The following is a 16,668-nucleotide window of genomic DNA, read 5'->3' as shown; positions in this document are numbered from 1 at the left end:
AAGTGTTAAAGGAGTGATGTGTAATGTGCCAAAAACTAAATTCATACCCAACCAAAATGGGGGCAGTAAAGCTGCGCAAAGTGAGTTGTTCTACCCTCGCGGAAAAAACGAGAAAATGCACAGTCCCTGCTCCTCAATTCAACGCCAATGTTTTGCAAATAAAAGTCTATAATCTGAGAATCAAAACCCACCATGCAACATCTTTGTCTCATCATGTTATACTGAGGCCACTATGTTGCTCGCTACCGCCACACAGATAGAAACTGGTATTACCAGACTGGACTGCCCGAAGATCGTCATTTAGCACAGTGAGTCTTAACCATATAATAGGGCTGCGGCCCACACTTGGGCCGCGAGCGCCACCTAGTGGGCCGCAAAAAAAAAATCAGTTTTGTACGTGTGGGCCGTTGGGGCCGCAGGACTGCATAGCAACTCCCGACCAAATGAGGAGAAGACACTCAGCTAGCTGTACGTGTAATAGTAAGAGAAATGGTGTGTATATACAGAGTAAATCCTTCATTTTGCACAGAGTACGTTTAGATCCGCCAGGATCAGGGATCGATTACTTGGGTCTGCACCCAGAGTGAGCGAGCGCGGCGTGATCATTTATCCCGACGCGTCCCCGCGGCCGGGGAGGTCGGTGCCACTCGGTCGGCGGGCTCGTCGTTACTGCTGAAGGATGGTAGATGCGTGGGCTGTCGTGTCTGCTGGACTGGACTGTTCGGGCTTTCTCAAAAGCATCGGAAAATGACTCGGCTGCAGCGCGACCAGAGAGCTGCGGTGCTGGCTCTGCCCGTCGCAGCTGATCAGGCTCGGATGAAACCCGACACGCGCAGTCCTGACAACTTATTAATGTAAATAACTTAAAGTAAAATCAAAATAAGTTTTGTTCCCGCTCTATTTTTAAATATGAACACTTGTATGCTTGTGTGTGTGTGTGTGTTGTAAGGCGGCGCTCCGTGTGTGTTGACGGCGCCTTTCCACACGGCGCGCCGTGTGTGTGTTTTAAAAACAGAAATGACACAAAACTGAGGGTGCTCCTTTCCACACAGTGCGCCGTATGGTCGTCAAAATACGGTAATTAGCTTGACTATATACAGAGATGAGAAGCGTAACAGGTGGAAAGGGAAGTTCAACCCGGAATGGACAGATTCATCCTGGTTCAGTCTTCACACTGGGACAAAACCAGTGTCTCATACGTTCAGAGACCGTGGCATTCAAAGTGCGAAAGTGAAACGCCACTGAGACAAAGCACAAAGGTTTTCATACAACATATCCACTCAAGTCTGAACTGAAGTCACAGAAAATAAACTGACCATCTTAAAACATCCTGCCCATGTTTGGGTCCAGATATAGCTGTGAAGCAGCTTTCTCCACAGTGAACATAATTAAAACTAAATATCGTTCCAGGCTCAACAATGAGCACCTTTACATGCATATGAGAACCTGACACCATCCAGCCCAGATTTAAAGTCCTGACAGGAGAAGTTAGAGCTCAGTTCTCTCACTGAACGACAGAAAGTGGGGACATAAGATTATAAGGGGAAGAAAGAGAAACTGCAAAACTGTTCAATTGTTAAGATGTGTTTATATTAATTTATTATAAAAATGTGTTGAGACAATTAACAAAGAAAAGGGGAAATTCAAACTGCTGGTAGAGAAATAAAATAAGATAGCATTTGAAAAATAAAATAAAATCTATTTTATTTTTAAGAGAAAAAAATGTGTAATTCAAGTTACACATGTTAAGTGGCAAATATGTACTTTTTTTGTATAACAGTCAGATGCAGATGTTGATACAACTATGAGGCTACTTGAATATATATATATATATATATATATATATATATATATATATATATATATATATGTTATGATGTTCTGGACCTTCGCTTGAGTAAATTTTCTCTAAATGGACCTCTTAAAGTTTTAGTTGAATACCCCTGCTATACAGTGTTAATATTTAATGGGCCCCAGGCCACTCTGTAATGAAAAAATTGGGCCCCAAGGTCAGAAAGGTTAAGAACCCCTGATTTAGCACATTAACTTGTTAGATATCGCAGCAGCCAATTACTTAGTCATCAGTTTTGTGACATGACATTTTTTTCTTCTCACTCTTTTACTGTTTCTACGTTAATTTGGAATATTTTAACCTACAATCTTGCACATTGCTCCTTTAAGAAATGAAATGGGAACGCAGAGGAGCGTATCATGAGTTCATAGAAGTTCAGTTCATACACACACATGGGATGAGGTGTGTGTTGATCATGGCTATATTTGGGCTTCTCCTCTCCGGTGCATCTTAATCCTGCTGTCTGCCATGATCCGCCTGATTAATCTGTTCATTCACTTCTGATTCACTTCATTACTTATCTTTGCACACACTCCATGCACACGCACACGCACACACACACACACAAAATCTGACTCCAAGTGTCAAGGAAGCCTAAGAGACTGATGAGTTGGTACGGTCACTCAGAAGGAAACGGTGGCCTGTAGTTATCCGTGTCACCGCATCACTTTACAAGACCACTTACAGTTACTGGTTTGTGTTATGCAATGTCTCACCCCCCCACCCCCAGAAAACAAACAAAAAACCCACATACAGACAGAGTAAAATTTAAAGCTGATCAACACAAAACCCCTAGGTAAAGTTTCACTGAACAAAGTATTAACAGTGAGATTATTTATATTTCAGCACAGAGAGGAGGACGGAAACAAATGCAAATATTTAGTACAGCTGCAGGTTTGAGGCTACGCTTCTCCATACAATGCCAGAACAATGTTGTCCTTCACCTGCTGAGATCTGAAGCAGTAATCAAGACCCATGGAGAGTTGTGGCAGCTATTTCTGTGCAGGGGACCTCGCTCTGACTCCCTCGGGCTGTAGATAAGTAAATGCCTGTGTGAGTGTGTGTGTGTGTGTGTGTGTGTGTTCGTGTACCTTCATGCATGCAACTAAAGGGCGTGCATCCCTACCCACCCACTGAGCCGTCTCCCTCTGTCTGTTGCCCCCCCCCCCCCCCCCCCCCCCCTCACTGATCTCGTATTCCCAACAGTTCCTCGACGACCAGGCTGCTGTTGGAGTTGTCATTGTTGAAGTTGATTTAGTGGAGCAGGCTGTGCCTGAACCCTGAAGAGCCGTTATTCTTAGTGGCTGGAAAGTGTTCTGGCTCCTTCTAACAATACACTTTTGCTTTTTAAATGACATGAAAGTTAAACTAGTTAGCTCTTCTGATCTTTTATGAGTCAATCTTCAAAGACTTTGGGTTTACCAGGTTCTGAAGATAGTTGATGTTGCAGCTTGTTGTGTCTTTGTAATTCATTGGTACCAAATAGTCTGAGGTACCAAACTGGTTACCGGCTTGGTATATTGTATGGACAGAGATGTTTCTGGCCTTGTTTCAAAACAAAACCAACATATGAGCGTTTCAGTTCTGTGTTAGAAAAGATTTCCATCCACATTTTTCCACCTTAAAACATATTTCACATGGCCATCCATCCTCACTTGGCATGTACACACCGATAAAAAAACAGGCTTAAAAATCCACTGGAAGTAACCTTCGCTGCAGATTGGTTAGATAGAACATCTCAGCTTGCAGGCAGTAGCGGTTTAATTAAATACAGACTTTTGCTGCATAGGAGCAGATAGCAAGGATGACAAAGTCATCAACGCTTCCTGTTGCCTCTCCACGTTGTTGTTTGCACCATCTGTGCGTTATCGTCTGCTTACGGTCTCATTGCAAAGGTTTGGTGAATCAGGGAAGGAAACATTAGCAAATCAGGAAACAAACAGGTGCAAGTACGTCACTGTTTCCAGATGTTCATCTTTCAGCCGATTCAATGAACTGGAACAATTGCATTTATAAACTCAAAGAGGATCTGCAGCAGATCTTTTTTTTTTCTGTTTTTGGGGGTTGGAGTAGCGTTGATGCCAGGTGTAATTGTAATAAAATTTTTAAGTTTAAATTATTAAAAGCTACCAATGTGGACAACTGGGGAAGTAATGATCCAGTTCTGATGCCGCATATTGAACCAAACATGTCTTTAAACTTTTTACGTAATTGTTATTTTCTTACAATTTGACGTTTTTGATTTGGAAATTAAATCTGTTGCATGCAGAAGTGTCCTTGGGCAGGACACTGAATCACATACTGTCCCAATTGCAGAATCCCAGTTTTGAATGCTTGACCAGCCAGAAGCCTGTAGCCTGAATAAATGGGTAGGGTTGTGTCAGGAAAGGCCCCTGACGAAAAACCTATGTGGTGAGCCCTAAAGGACAAAAGCTGGTAGCATATACACATATATATATATATATATATATATATATATATATATATATATATATATATATATATAAATAATGTGCTACCAGAGCTGTATTTATAATTGTAATATTGTAAGTCATGGAGAGATGGTCTGTAATAAAAGTTCAAGAGTTCAAATTTGGAATAATTTTCCAGTAAATGTATTGCAGTCATGACGTTCTCCAGCAATTTTGAAACTGGTGATCAGTCATTCAGATGAATACGAGGAAAAACAAATGCTATTTTGTACGAAGATTCGTCAGACCAAACCAGTTTTTACAGCTTGAAAGTCATTATTTTATGTTTACCAACTGTCTAATGAAGCTAACTAACCACTTGTATATGCACTATTGAAATCTTATAAACCATTTCAGATAAGAAAACACAGATCGCATGATAATCCTCAATTTGCAGTCTAGCCTCCTCTAAACCACAAATCCCAGCTCAGTCTAGACCACACATGTAACGCGAACAAAGAGCCGTGGCTGCGGTTTGGAGGAGCTCACCACAAACAAACTTTGCCAAGCGTCTCCCTCATTGTATCCCGGCGGTGTAAGAACCCTCCTCTAGCCTGAAGCCAAGATCCTATTTGTTTATGTAACATCACATGGTGCACTAGGTGACCCTACCTGAAGCTCTCCATTTCCGAGACCTTCGTCCAAATCCCTCCCCTGCTCAGGCTTTCAGCCTAGCCACAGACCAGTTATCCCGTTGCATGAACAAAAGCTTTCACTGGGATGTAACTCATGCCTGCACATATGGAAAGTCATGACAAAGCCTTTTATCCTTCATAGTGACATCACCCTTTGTCCTCGCTTCCAAAAAAAAAAGTACACCAGCAACAGCAAGCAGTGACCGACAGAGATCACACCCAGCAGAGCTTCACCTGCCAGCTCATGGAGACTGACATGATAACAGAAAAGAAATGAATGCAATCAGGATGTTGTTTTTAGCTTCCTGCTTCCTGCTTATCTGATTACGATGAGAATGAGAATGTGTGTAAAGTGTTACTGAAATACATAAAAGTTAAAGGAAGCTGTTTTCATAAACAAGATTAAGACCTGTGACAAAACCCAGTGGGATGTTGTCCTTTTGTTTGTTTTTAATTTGAGATAAACACACAACTGTGAACAACTGTGTAAATGAACAGATCCAGAGATCTAAATGAATTTTCGGCTTTTCTATCAAAGAAAAGAAACATTTTTCTTTATGTTGAGTTTCTATGTGATCCACTCAACGTTTTAGGATAAAACGTATTTGAAAGTGAAAATAAAATGAAGCGACAGAATAAAGATCCAAGTGATGGCAGAGAGCAAACTCTTCACTCTGTCATAAATGTAAGAATGATCTTCTACAAGACATCCAGCATGTCTACAACTCACTGAAACAAGCCAATCGCAGTCACATCCACGGACTGTTTAAAAGAACTGGACCAACCCTATGTGTAGTCAAAAATAGGTTTTCTGACGAGTGGCTTGAAAGCCCATTGTTTTTGGTACCATGAATAACTGGCAGAGGCAAACTGCACACACTGCTGTTTCATCCACAAATGGACAACATAAACAAGCCCAGCAACTGGTTGGAGCATGCCCACCTAAACTTCACCATGGCCTAGCTCATGCTAACAAGCATGCCATTATTTTTTATTCCGAACCAATCTGAGCATCCATCTAAAATTGAACGGGTTTTATGTTGAACTGCTGAAACGAAGCCTGCCGGAGGCCTCCAACCAAGCTCCATCGGGACCCTCTAAGGACCATCGAGATCGAGATCCCCCGAGCTCCGTTGAAGCTCAGTTCATGACCAAGCAAAGGTAACTAGATAACTGGTTGGCAGTCTATCTACCTAAAATGAACCTTCATCCCTGGAAAGCTTAGTTTTCAGACCACAACCCAGAGCTGATCACAGAACTGCGTTAGTACGTTGAACAGAACAAGAGGTGATATTATCCCTAAAATAAGAATATTAATGCTCTAAGGTTCCATCCCTATTCACAGCCCAGATTCTAAGCTCACCAAAAACTGCCAAATGCTAAGTAATTGACGTGAGCAGGGATCTCTGTAAACTTGATATACTGCTATGCCGCTGTCATTTAAAAATGTCCTTACAAAGAGTCCTTACAAACACCAGGAAACTGGACCACATTATACCGGTCATGAAATCATTACACTGGCTTCCAGTGAGTCAAAGGATAGAGTTTAAAACCTTACTGCTGGTCTACAAAGCACTGAATAGTCTTGGACTAAAATCCCTGGTTGATCTGTTAGTTCCTATGAAGCTCCCAGACCCCTGAGGTTCATCTGGATCTGGTTTGTTGTGGTTCCCAAGAACCAGAACCAAGCAAGGTGAGGCAGCGTTCAGTTATTCTGCTCCTCACCGGTGGAACAAACTTCCTGTAGACCTGAGGTCTGCTCCAACTGTCAGCTCCTTTAAATCAGGCCTGAAAACATTACTGTTTACTGAAGCGTACTCCTAAATTAAATACTTACCTGCTGTACTCTGCTGTCCTTACTTCTTAACAACTTGTGCTTTTTATTATTTTACCTATTTTCTTATCATTTTATTTCATTTTATTTGTTATTTACTGTTTAATTGTGTCTTGCCGCTTTTAATGTTGATGTAAAGCACTTTGAATTACCTTGTGTTGACTTGTGCTATACAAATAAACTTGCCTTGCCCTTAATACATGAATTTCGTGGCTAGATATAATTTTACCTGCTGAGGTACGTAACAACTCACAGCCATTACAGTTGTTATGGATGTGAAATCTATCTATTGAGATAAAAAAAAAACTGCCAATATGTTTTTTAACTTTTTTTTTTTTTTTTTACATTTTAACTCGGGGAGTGAATGCTTTCGAGGACACCTCCTACTGCCCATTCAAGGAATGATCATCACTGCAATAAACAGTTCAGCCAGCTGTTCACAAACCTACCTTTATCAAACCCTGGAGTGTGCATAATGACCCCATATCTTTTATTGAAGTGAAGTGGAAACATCTTTTCACATTTGTATTTGAAGCACCTCTTTTATTGCTCTTGGTTACATGTGCAGTAAACTGCCCTTCTGTGCTGACTTGCCCTCTAGATTAAAAAAGGTGCTGACTCTTAACTTCCCTCTTCCTACCAACATCTCCCCTTATCTGGCCCCTTCGGCTTCGCTTGTAATTTCACAGTGTGAAACAATTTGCTGCAAATGCAAATGAATGCAACAGGACATGAACCAGGTTTGGGATGGTGACGTGGCGTGAACATCAACAAAACTAATGTAATATTTATCAAGAAACACATGCAGATACAGAATATACAGATAAGATTAGAAACGAGTTTTAAAACAGGTGAGTTGTGCACCAAACCTGCGTCACCTGTATGATATCAAAGCTTGTTTTTGAAACCAGGCGTGTTATCTTATTAATACATATCGTACGATATCATTCAGTTAAGTGTAATCTTAGTTTATAGCATCACCTCCAACTGTGTATATCTGCAATTCAAAATCCTATAAACTAAACCTCTATTGCTTTTTTTGTGTTACTTTCAAATGGCACATGCAGTATTCTCCTAATATGGCACAGAGGTTGTTTGATGTTATCTAATTAGAAGACAAATTATACATTTCTTCACTGCATGGGAACAACGAGCAATATTCCTTGTTGCAAAATAAATCCCTGTTATTACTTTATCTTGACATAATTTCTTCAAAACGAATACTGAAGTTGATCCATGTCCTAGCACTGACCCTTGCTGGACAGAAATGAGGACAAACCTTCCAGTGACTTTTCACTGGAGAACCAAATGGCGGCCACAGCTTGTGGACAAACTGCGTAGGGAAGCCCAGACAAGCCTGCGACAGATGGCCCAGAGCAAAGCAATGACTTTTGACAGTGTGTGCTGCATTTGGGACAGCGCGTTCAGTACACACAAGAGGGAACCGAGAAGGAGCTGCAGCTTCTGAAGTGTCAAAACAGATATACGAACCTAAATGCACGATGGGGGGAAGGAAGCTGGCAGATAAACGCACCGCCAGAGAGGAAGACGGACTATTTCGGGCAATCAGGAGGGAATCTGTAGCCAATTTATAGCGAACACTTTATGACGCAAGCACACTAATTATTATCATTTAGATTATCATCTTGCAACTGATGTTAATTTCATCTCCTGCTGAAACTTGGTCCCCACCTGCTCTCTTTATTATATCTCAATCCTAAGATAAACATTACTCTTCCAATCCCCACGCCATCACTCTTTTGCTTTTCACTTTGTCCTGCTGGCTCTTTGCAATTAAACAAATGGGTCATTAATTTATCGCTGCAGGCAAGAGGACACACAAGAAGTTAATCAGGCTGGATGGATGGACTGCTGGGACACATCGTGGCGCTCATACACACCCACGCAAACACGCCGGTTTTCACAAACTATTGGCAGTTGTGAAAAGTGAGTCTCCAGTAAGACGTCCGTGAATAAAGTAGCAGAAAATGGCAGCAGCTGAGGAAAAGCGGCACAATCATCGATCCATGTTGTCCAACCGCGCTGAGTGGCAGTTACTACGAGGAGGAAACTGCCTGCATCCTTGCTGCTGACTATCAGCATTCAGAGAGAGGAAAGAGGATATTTTTCTTGCTTTTGATGCTGTGCAGCTCAGTTGTTGAGAGTTGCAGCTGAGCACTGCTGACAAGTCACTTTCATTAAGTATATACAAATACGGCTAATGATGGGAAAACCACTCTGGATTTGCATAGGCTGGATTTATATTGTGCAAATTGGAAAGATAAGTACAGGTCCAGATCCAGGCAGGTGCAGGTTCAGCACTGACGCATCACTTGGGAGTGTGAGGGACTGAGGCTTTCCTGGGTGGTTTCTCTGGAGGCCCACAGAACATCTCTTTTTATCTGTGCTTCTCTTCTTCCCCTCCTTCTCTGAAGGTTGTGCCAAATATGCGTTTGATGGGGACTGAGGTTGTAACACAAATGCTGGGAATGAATGGAATCTGCACCAGAAGAAGATGGTGGGTTACCAGTTGTAACCCATGCCACACAGCAAGATGAAAGAAGACACGCTGATTGCTATCACTTTCCATTATGCCAAATTATATGTGTGACTGCAACTAAACCTTATTCAGAGAATAGTTTAAAACGTCCCTTAATAATTTCAATTTAGTTACAAACACACTCATATATGTAGCAACTGTTGATGCTTAAAACATTTAGGGTAAAGAAAATATTGGCAGACAAACAAAAATGACCATTGACTGATTTTCTTGATCAACTAGTAATTCAAAAAATAAGTTCAGTTCTTACAACACACTGAAAGACACCAACATCTGTTCTTGCAAACATAGTGAAGCTAAAAATGGACACTTAGTCATTTATTTACTGGGGAAATTATATAATATTTCATATGTGTGGGCTGCAAAAGCATGTTAATCTCCACAAGTGACATAAATCCACAAGTTGAATAAGAGTCAGGCATTATGAACCAATGAAGTCACAATCAGGTAAGAGTGGGCGCTCGGATTTACACAAAGAACCGGGGTCTGTCAGAGGCTTTGTCTTGACGAGGCAAAATTGGGACATGGGAAGATCAAATTAGATTTCTGAGGACCTTGTATTAAAAACAAAGACCATTAAAGACGATTTGAATACCTCGTAGTCATCCATTAATGATCATACCTAAATAAAGTAGCAATTGCAAGGTCACAAAGAACCTCTGAGCAACTTTCTAAGTCACTAAAGGGTTTTCTCATGTAATGTAAAGACACACATACACCAGTGCCGTCCAGAGATAACTGGACTATAAGGACGTAGAAGAGCTGGGAAGAGAAACCACTGCACTGCAATTCAGGCTACTACCAGCAAATATTATAGGAAATATGAAGGAAATGTGCTTTATACAAAAGAATGTGTTCAGATTTTGCAATGCTCAAAATCCTGAACTGAGGATCACAGGTGAGCAGTTCATGCGAAGAAACCCACCAACACCCCGGTCCGTTTGACAGATTGGGCTAAAATAGCAGAGCTATTCAGGACTGATCAATATTTACATAAAAGTCCACATATCACTGACGCTCATAGTCCAAAAAGCAATTTTCACTGATGAAACCCTGTTTTCTTTTTACATTCAAGACTATAGTGTCGGATTTTACTTTAGGTGTGCGTGTGCGTGTGCGTGTGCGTGTGCGTGTGCGTGTGCGTGTGCGTGTGCGTGTGTGTGTGCGCGCTGCAGGAATACAGACTCAGAACTTAATTTTTGTCCAGTAGGTGGCAGACTTGTAATTCTTATTGTCTGATTTGTGTCACGAGTCACGACCGAACCAGATTCAGCATTTCAATTGATGGATAAAATTAAGAAGAATGATGTCCAAATTTAGCATGACAGTCATCTCCTTTTCTTGTCGACACACTAACGCTACCATGTGACAACACGTCCTTCCACTGAGTCAAAGAGGACGAGGGGTCCCTTCCTCAGACATCCTCTTTTTTCATTTAACCTCACATGCTGGCCCTTTTTGCTGTCAGCGGGGAGGGGGAGGGGGGGTGAGCAAGTCAACATGTCAAAGAACAGGACAGGATGGGGAAGTGACAACAATGTCACAGGATGGGATTTGTTTGGTCCGGTGCACTCAACAGTATCTGATCTAGTGGAGGGACAACAATGGGAAGGAAGCTTTAAGTAGAAGCCGTACGGCTCCCTGGATAGACCTGAAATCAGCTGCTCTGCTACGGACTTTAAATATAATCACGTGTGAAGATTTCCTGATTAAATAAGAATGGAAGTAAACTTTCCTGATAGTAGATACGTGAACCATAATCAAAATATGAGATAATTTTTCCTCTAAGAAAAGAGTCTATCTCACATTGGGAGTCTAAACCAAATGAGGGGAGAAGTAATTAATGTATGAAATCCATTCTGAACTGCTGAAACAGAGTGGAGGGAGAGACTTACCGTCCACACAAGTATTTATGATCTGTCAGTCTGTATGAGCACAAAATAAGAGATGTTTTGGGTTCCTTTTTTTATGTTCCAGCTTAGTCCCTGACTAAGTGGATTCATTTGTTTTTTTTGTGCACTTTTGTAATCTGATTTCCCTCCTTTATTAAGATAATTACTCAGACAGTCTGGGACAAGAGAGCCTGAGATGAAACCTGGTGTAATTTAATTAGAAAGGTTTTCTTTTACTTTGCTAAAGCAGCACAGCGGAGAGAGCACAGAAAGACTCAATGAGTATTTCGAGAGGACCAGCAGACTTCAAATGGGCCATTAGAAGATGGAGCAGGTGAAGTAGTTTATTTAATTCTGAGAGGAATTTATTACTCTGAGCATTTTGCTTGAGTAAGAAATTCCCCTAAATTACCTTAAGACCAAAATTGAGAGGACAGAGCTGGCGTGTGACCATGCCAGGAACTAAGTGGATGTGAATGTTAGACTTGCCCAGCAGGTGGTGCTGCAGGACAGCCACAAACACTCCCACTGTTGCACCTTCATGTCTGCTTGACCCCAAACACAGAGCTACTTTCATGTTTACCATTAAGTTGCAGCTCTCCCATGGTTTATTGTTGCCACAGAAAACATGAGGCATTTAACCGTGATTACACTGCACAGGGCCCCGATAAGCTCTCAGGCCACTGTAATTCCACTGTTTGGTTCCTATCTGGAACTGAAGGTCAAGCGGGGCATTAAGGTACAGCCACAGACTAGTTTGCCATTAAATGAAAACCTTCTGACTCAATTCTCCCCTTAACAACTGTAATAAATCAGAGGAGTGCTGCCGCTGAGCAGAGCGTGCTTCCAAACTCGTGGGCTCGCCAGTCGTCCCTGGCCCAGCCAGTTTGTTCAGTATTGATTTCATGTCCTACTGTTACAGCACTATAACCAACTGACCCTTGAATGCGGAGCTCAGCGCGCAGGTCTGGAATTAAGTGCACGTTGGCCTCAGAGGAAAGAGAAGAACACCATGAGAGGAAAGACACACCTTGCCCTCGCCCTGGGCTTTGGACTGTAGTGTTGTCACTGGAAACAACCTGCACTGTTAACCATAACAACCCGTCATTATGACAACTAAACTTGCTCTAACCTCTCCGACAGTCCTTCGCAGGTGGAGAGATTGAGGATTTCTGCCATTATGAATCAAACAGCACAACTGAGGATGATGTATGAGCTGCTGGCCTGAAGGCTAAGCAAGGGCCAAAGCCATTAAAAAAAGCTTGCTTATTTTCATGTCATGGTTTGTGCTGTGAAACTAATTTTACAAGTCAAGATTTAGAGAAGTTGCAAAGCACAAGGGGTGAAAATGTATACAGGACTGTCTCAGAAAATTTGAATATTGTGATAAAGTTCTTTATTTTCTGTAATGCAATTAAAAAAACAAAAATGTCATACATTATGGATTCATTACAAATCAACTGAAATATTGTAAGCCTTTTATTATTTTAATATTGCTGATTATGGCTTACAGTTTAAGTTTTAATTTTTTTTAGATAGGATATTTGAGTTTTCTTAAGCTGTAAGCCATGATCAGCAATATTAAAATAATAAAAGGCTTGCAATATTTCAGTTGATTTGTAATGAATCCAGAATGTATGACATTTTTGCATTACAGAAAATAAAGGACTTTATCACAATATTCTAATTTTCTGAGACAGTCCTGTATATAATGAACAGCCTCAAAGATAATTTTGAGAGAATTTAATTTGCACAAAGATTTTACTGTGGATGTACTTCTGGGGCATTACAGAAATGTTACGAAAATGGCATTTCCTTTTCTTTGTGATGCAGCTGCATATTTGTGCCTGTTCAGTCAGGCCTCCTAATTCACCTACAAGCCCGTGGCCCTGGCTCCCACCTGTGCAGACGTAATTACTGCTTCAGTCCTCGCCAACAGTCTTTGGGAATAAGACCATAACTCTGGAAGTGAGAGGCAACTTCACCACAAAACACACACACACACACGCACACACACGCCCGCCCAATGTAAGCAGCTCAACTATACACTCACAGTCATGTACTCTCTGTTTTCTCACACACACACATACACAGAAACAGGATCTCCATGAGCACGTCTGTCAAGTCGGCCTCATTTTGAGGGATTTATTGTATTCTAAAAAGCATCAATGTGATTGAATACAGAAAAGCAGTATTTATATTTTGCAGCACAATTTAAGACTCCTGGAATCTGATAAAGAAAGATGATTCAACAATAGAAAAATATACTAAGTACCATCGTTAGCATAGCGCCACCAGCATACAAAGAAGTAAGAAAATTATTTAGTTTTATTATTTACCGAGGGACACACGTAGTCTACAAATAGCAAGTTTTTAAAAGTTCTTAATTACACCATGCACGTTATATTAAAGTTCAGAGGTAGACCACAAGGACCAAATAAACTCCATTCCATATAATTCAAAAACTAAACTTGGAAGACATGTTCAACAACCATTTGTGATTTGACAGTAAATGGAAATCAGCTGTTTAGATGTGGATAAGTTATATTCTATATGAACAAAAACAGCTTGATGATTGATGTATTTTAATCTAAAATGACATAGTGCACATTAATTTCCCTGTCAAACAAACAAGAAAATCCTCTTTATAATTATATTTACAACTCTGATTACATTCATTTAACTTTGTGACTCTCTCGCCCTCAGAACTAGCTACTGCTTCAACATGTTTCGTCGGATGACGTTTTTGTCCTCCAGGTGATTTTATTTGCTCATGACAATAAAATGTGTGCGCAGTTCCTGTCATGGGTGTGTTCACAAGGGTGTGTTTGCAAAGCCAGCCTTATACAACCCCGGTTAAAAGTGGAAAAAAACAAGGTTTAAAACCAGAAAAAGTTTAAATGAGCCTAATTATGTTGTCTGAAAGAAGCAGTGGTACATCGTGTGGGACTGTGAGCGATGCAAGCTACGGCATGAAATATGGCCCCGATTCGAGTGTTGTATTGCACTTCCTCTCTAACCAGTGTGAGCCGAGCCGACTATGCAAAACTGGAATTTGACACTGGTGTCACTCAACAACTTCATTTACAGCTCACTTTATGTGCACACCCATTGTTTACAGGCCCGAACCAGCAAACACAAGAACATCACACAGATTACACAAAGTTCCACCGAATCAAGTTCTTTTTTTTCTCTTTTTAAATTAATCCAGCATGTCTGCTCTGAAAGATTGTTGGAACCTGATTGTTGGACAACTGTGATTCGGATGTATTGTTCAGCGTCTATGAGAAAAATAGACATTTGAAGGAAGGATTTTAACCGTGTCCTGGTTTGCTGTTGTTTTGTTCTGAGCCGTTGCTCATCCCCTCGCAGCCTCCGAGTCTCCCTCAAAGGCCCTGTTGTCATAGCGATGGTGATGCCGCTCTGGGTCGGGGCTGGCTGGGTCATTCAGTGGGACTTCATAAATGGGCTCTGTTGCTGTCACCGTGATCACAGTGACATCTGGTGGCAACTCAGCAGAGACGTGCTCCTTGGTGTCATCCTCGACTCCCAGGGCCTTCAGGATGTCGCACTTACACATGGGGCAGGTTCTCCTCTCCAGCAGCCAGGGTTCAATGCAGGCTTTATGGAAGATGTGGTTACATGTCAGCACGGTCACCACTTCGCTTGGCTTGTAGGATTCAATGCACACGGCACACATGTAAATGTCATTGGTAATTTCCTCATCTTCTTTTTTCAGTTTGCGCAATTGAAGCTTGGCAATAGCTCTCTTGGCCTCAGACTTCAGCCTCCTCTCTGCGTGCTTGTGCCTAGTCAGACTGTAGAGGCGATTTGCAGAAATAAACACGAAGTAGGTGATCGAGGCTGCTGTGACAATAAAGAAGGCTATAGACAGGAAGTAGAGCCAGTAAGACTCCATCCAGGGTCCGTGAGGGCTGCCTACATCAATGAGCAGCTGCACATCTGTTCCATTTGCAACCAACCTGACGATCTCCACGCCCTGAATGTTTCCAACCATGATAGCCACAATGTCATCTGCATCGGAGTGCGACATATGAGTGGTGCTGTTCCCACTGTCATCCACATTATACACCACCACACCAGCCGCTCCTTGACGTTTGGCGGCAAGGATCTTCTCACTGAAGGTGCAGTTGCCCCTTTTCACCAGGGCTATCCAAGGCGGGGAGCTGGAATTGCGGCTGTACACAGGTCCTGGGCCGCAGCCCTTGGGGTCCCCCTTGGGAAGCATAACAATCCCAGAGGCTTTGTCCAAAGGAGAGTTACGGCCGTACACTCCACACTCACAATATTTGTCCACAGTCTCATTGTTGCTGTTAAGATAGCTTTTCTCCACCACAGCAGTCCAAAACACCATGGCAGCTGAACATCGAGCCAGTTCTGACAAAGCCAGCAAAAGCAGCAGACAGTTCGGTGTCTTCTTACCCATGGTAACGCTCATCTGGGGGGGAAAACAAAACAAAACAGGAAGCACAGTTTTAGCTTCTTTAGCTTCTCTAAAACTCCTCTATTAGTCCCAGTTCCTGGTTTTGTTTCGAGTCACAGCGGCCAGAGTACAGCTACGGTTTCACCCAACCTGCTATCTTCAGTAATATGATCCTTTGGCAACACAACGCGAGATATGCGTCAGCCACTCACCTCTCGTTATCTAGCTGAACTTTGAACAGAGGAGCAATCCACAGAGAGGGTAGGGTGCTGCTATTCAACAAGTTGAAGTACACAAGAAAAAAAACACACACAGCAGTGTAAGAAAAAAGAAGTGATAAGCAGATGATAAGGAGAATTATCCACAGTTTCACAAATAAGTAACAGTGAGAAAAATAAAGTGACACAAGTAAAAACTCCTGACTTACTTGCATAATGCTGAGCAAAAGCAAACCAGTTTTACAAGCTCAACTTGTTGTCTTCCTCTTTTTCCTCTGCCAAGTCATTGTTATGTGTAATGCAAACTGACAAGAAAAACCGCTCTACCTTGTGGTAAAAGTATGTAAAGTTTGCCTCTACCACAAATTTTACTAAACATTTGAAACAAAAATACATATGCACAGTTGTGCTTAAGTGTTTGCAATTGCTTAGAAATGAGAAGTACAGGTATAACATACCAGTGACAACTGAGATGGAGCGAGGCTTTGTCAAGTTTCCCATGTATCCTCTTACACACTAGTGAAAGCACACAAACACAGAAGGTGCCAGAGGCTTCAGTGACCACTGGGATGGAAAGTTTTAATCTGCTATTGGACCTTAATTCACAGAAGCACAAGAAAATACTACTAAAAAGTATGAGGGCTTATGATAATATTGTTAAATATGTTGGTAGTAAAAATGAAAAAAAAAAAAAAGAATCAGTGCAGATAAGAGAAAACCTGGTATACATTCTTTCCTCAGCTGCAGCTCACACATCTTGAT

At 41.6% G+C, this 16,668-nt stretch overlaps 1 protein-coding gene across 3 annotated transcripts; it reads right to left on the bottom strand.

Annotated features, from left to right (window-relative positions):
- Positions 1 to 13,364: 13,364 nt before the first annotated feature.
- rnf128a (ring finger protein 128a) lies at positions 13,365 to 16,381 on the bottom strand. Of its 3 annotated transcripts, none has more exons than XM_061740129.1 (2): positions 16,365 to 16,381; positions 13,365 to 15,703 (listed from the first exon to the last, which is right to left on the bottom strand). In XM_061740129.1, exon 2 carries the CDS (start codon positions 15,701 to 15,703, stop codon positions 14,603 to 14,605), a length of 1,101 nt encoding a protein of 366 aa, XP_061596113.1. In that variant the 5' UTR covers positions 16,365 to 16,381; the 3' UTR covers positions 13,365 to 14,602. The 3 variants fall into 3 exon arrangements, with proteins under 3 accessions (XP_061596113.1, XP_061596097.1, XP_061596105.1); XM_061740113.1 differs by lacking the exon at positions 16,365 to 16,381 and adding an exon at positions 16,116 to 16,136; XM_061740121.1 differs by lacking the exon at positions 16,365 to 16,381 and adding an exon at positions 15,901 to 15,917.
- Between the last annotated feature and the right edge of the window lie 287 nt (positions 16,382 to 16,668).

The sequence above is a fragment of the Cololabis saira genome, chromosome 2 (genome assembly GCF_033807715.1).
Source record: "Cololabis saira isolate AMF1-May2022 chromosome 2, fColSai1.1, whole genome shotgun sequence".
Taxonomy (NCBI): domain Eukaryota; kingdom Metazoa; phylum Chordata; class Actinopteri; order Beloniformes; family Belonidae; genus Cololabis; species Cololabis saira.
Note: the sequence above shows the minus strand (reverse complement) of the source record. Positions and strands in the feature narration are given on the sequence as shown.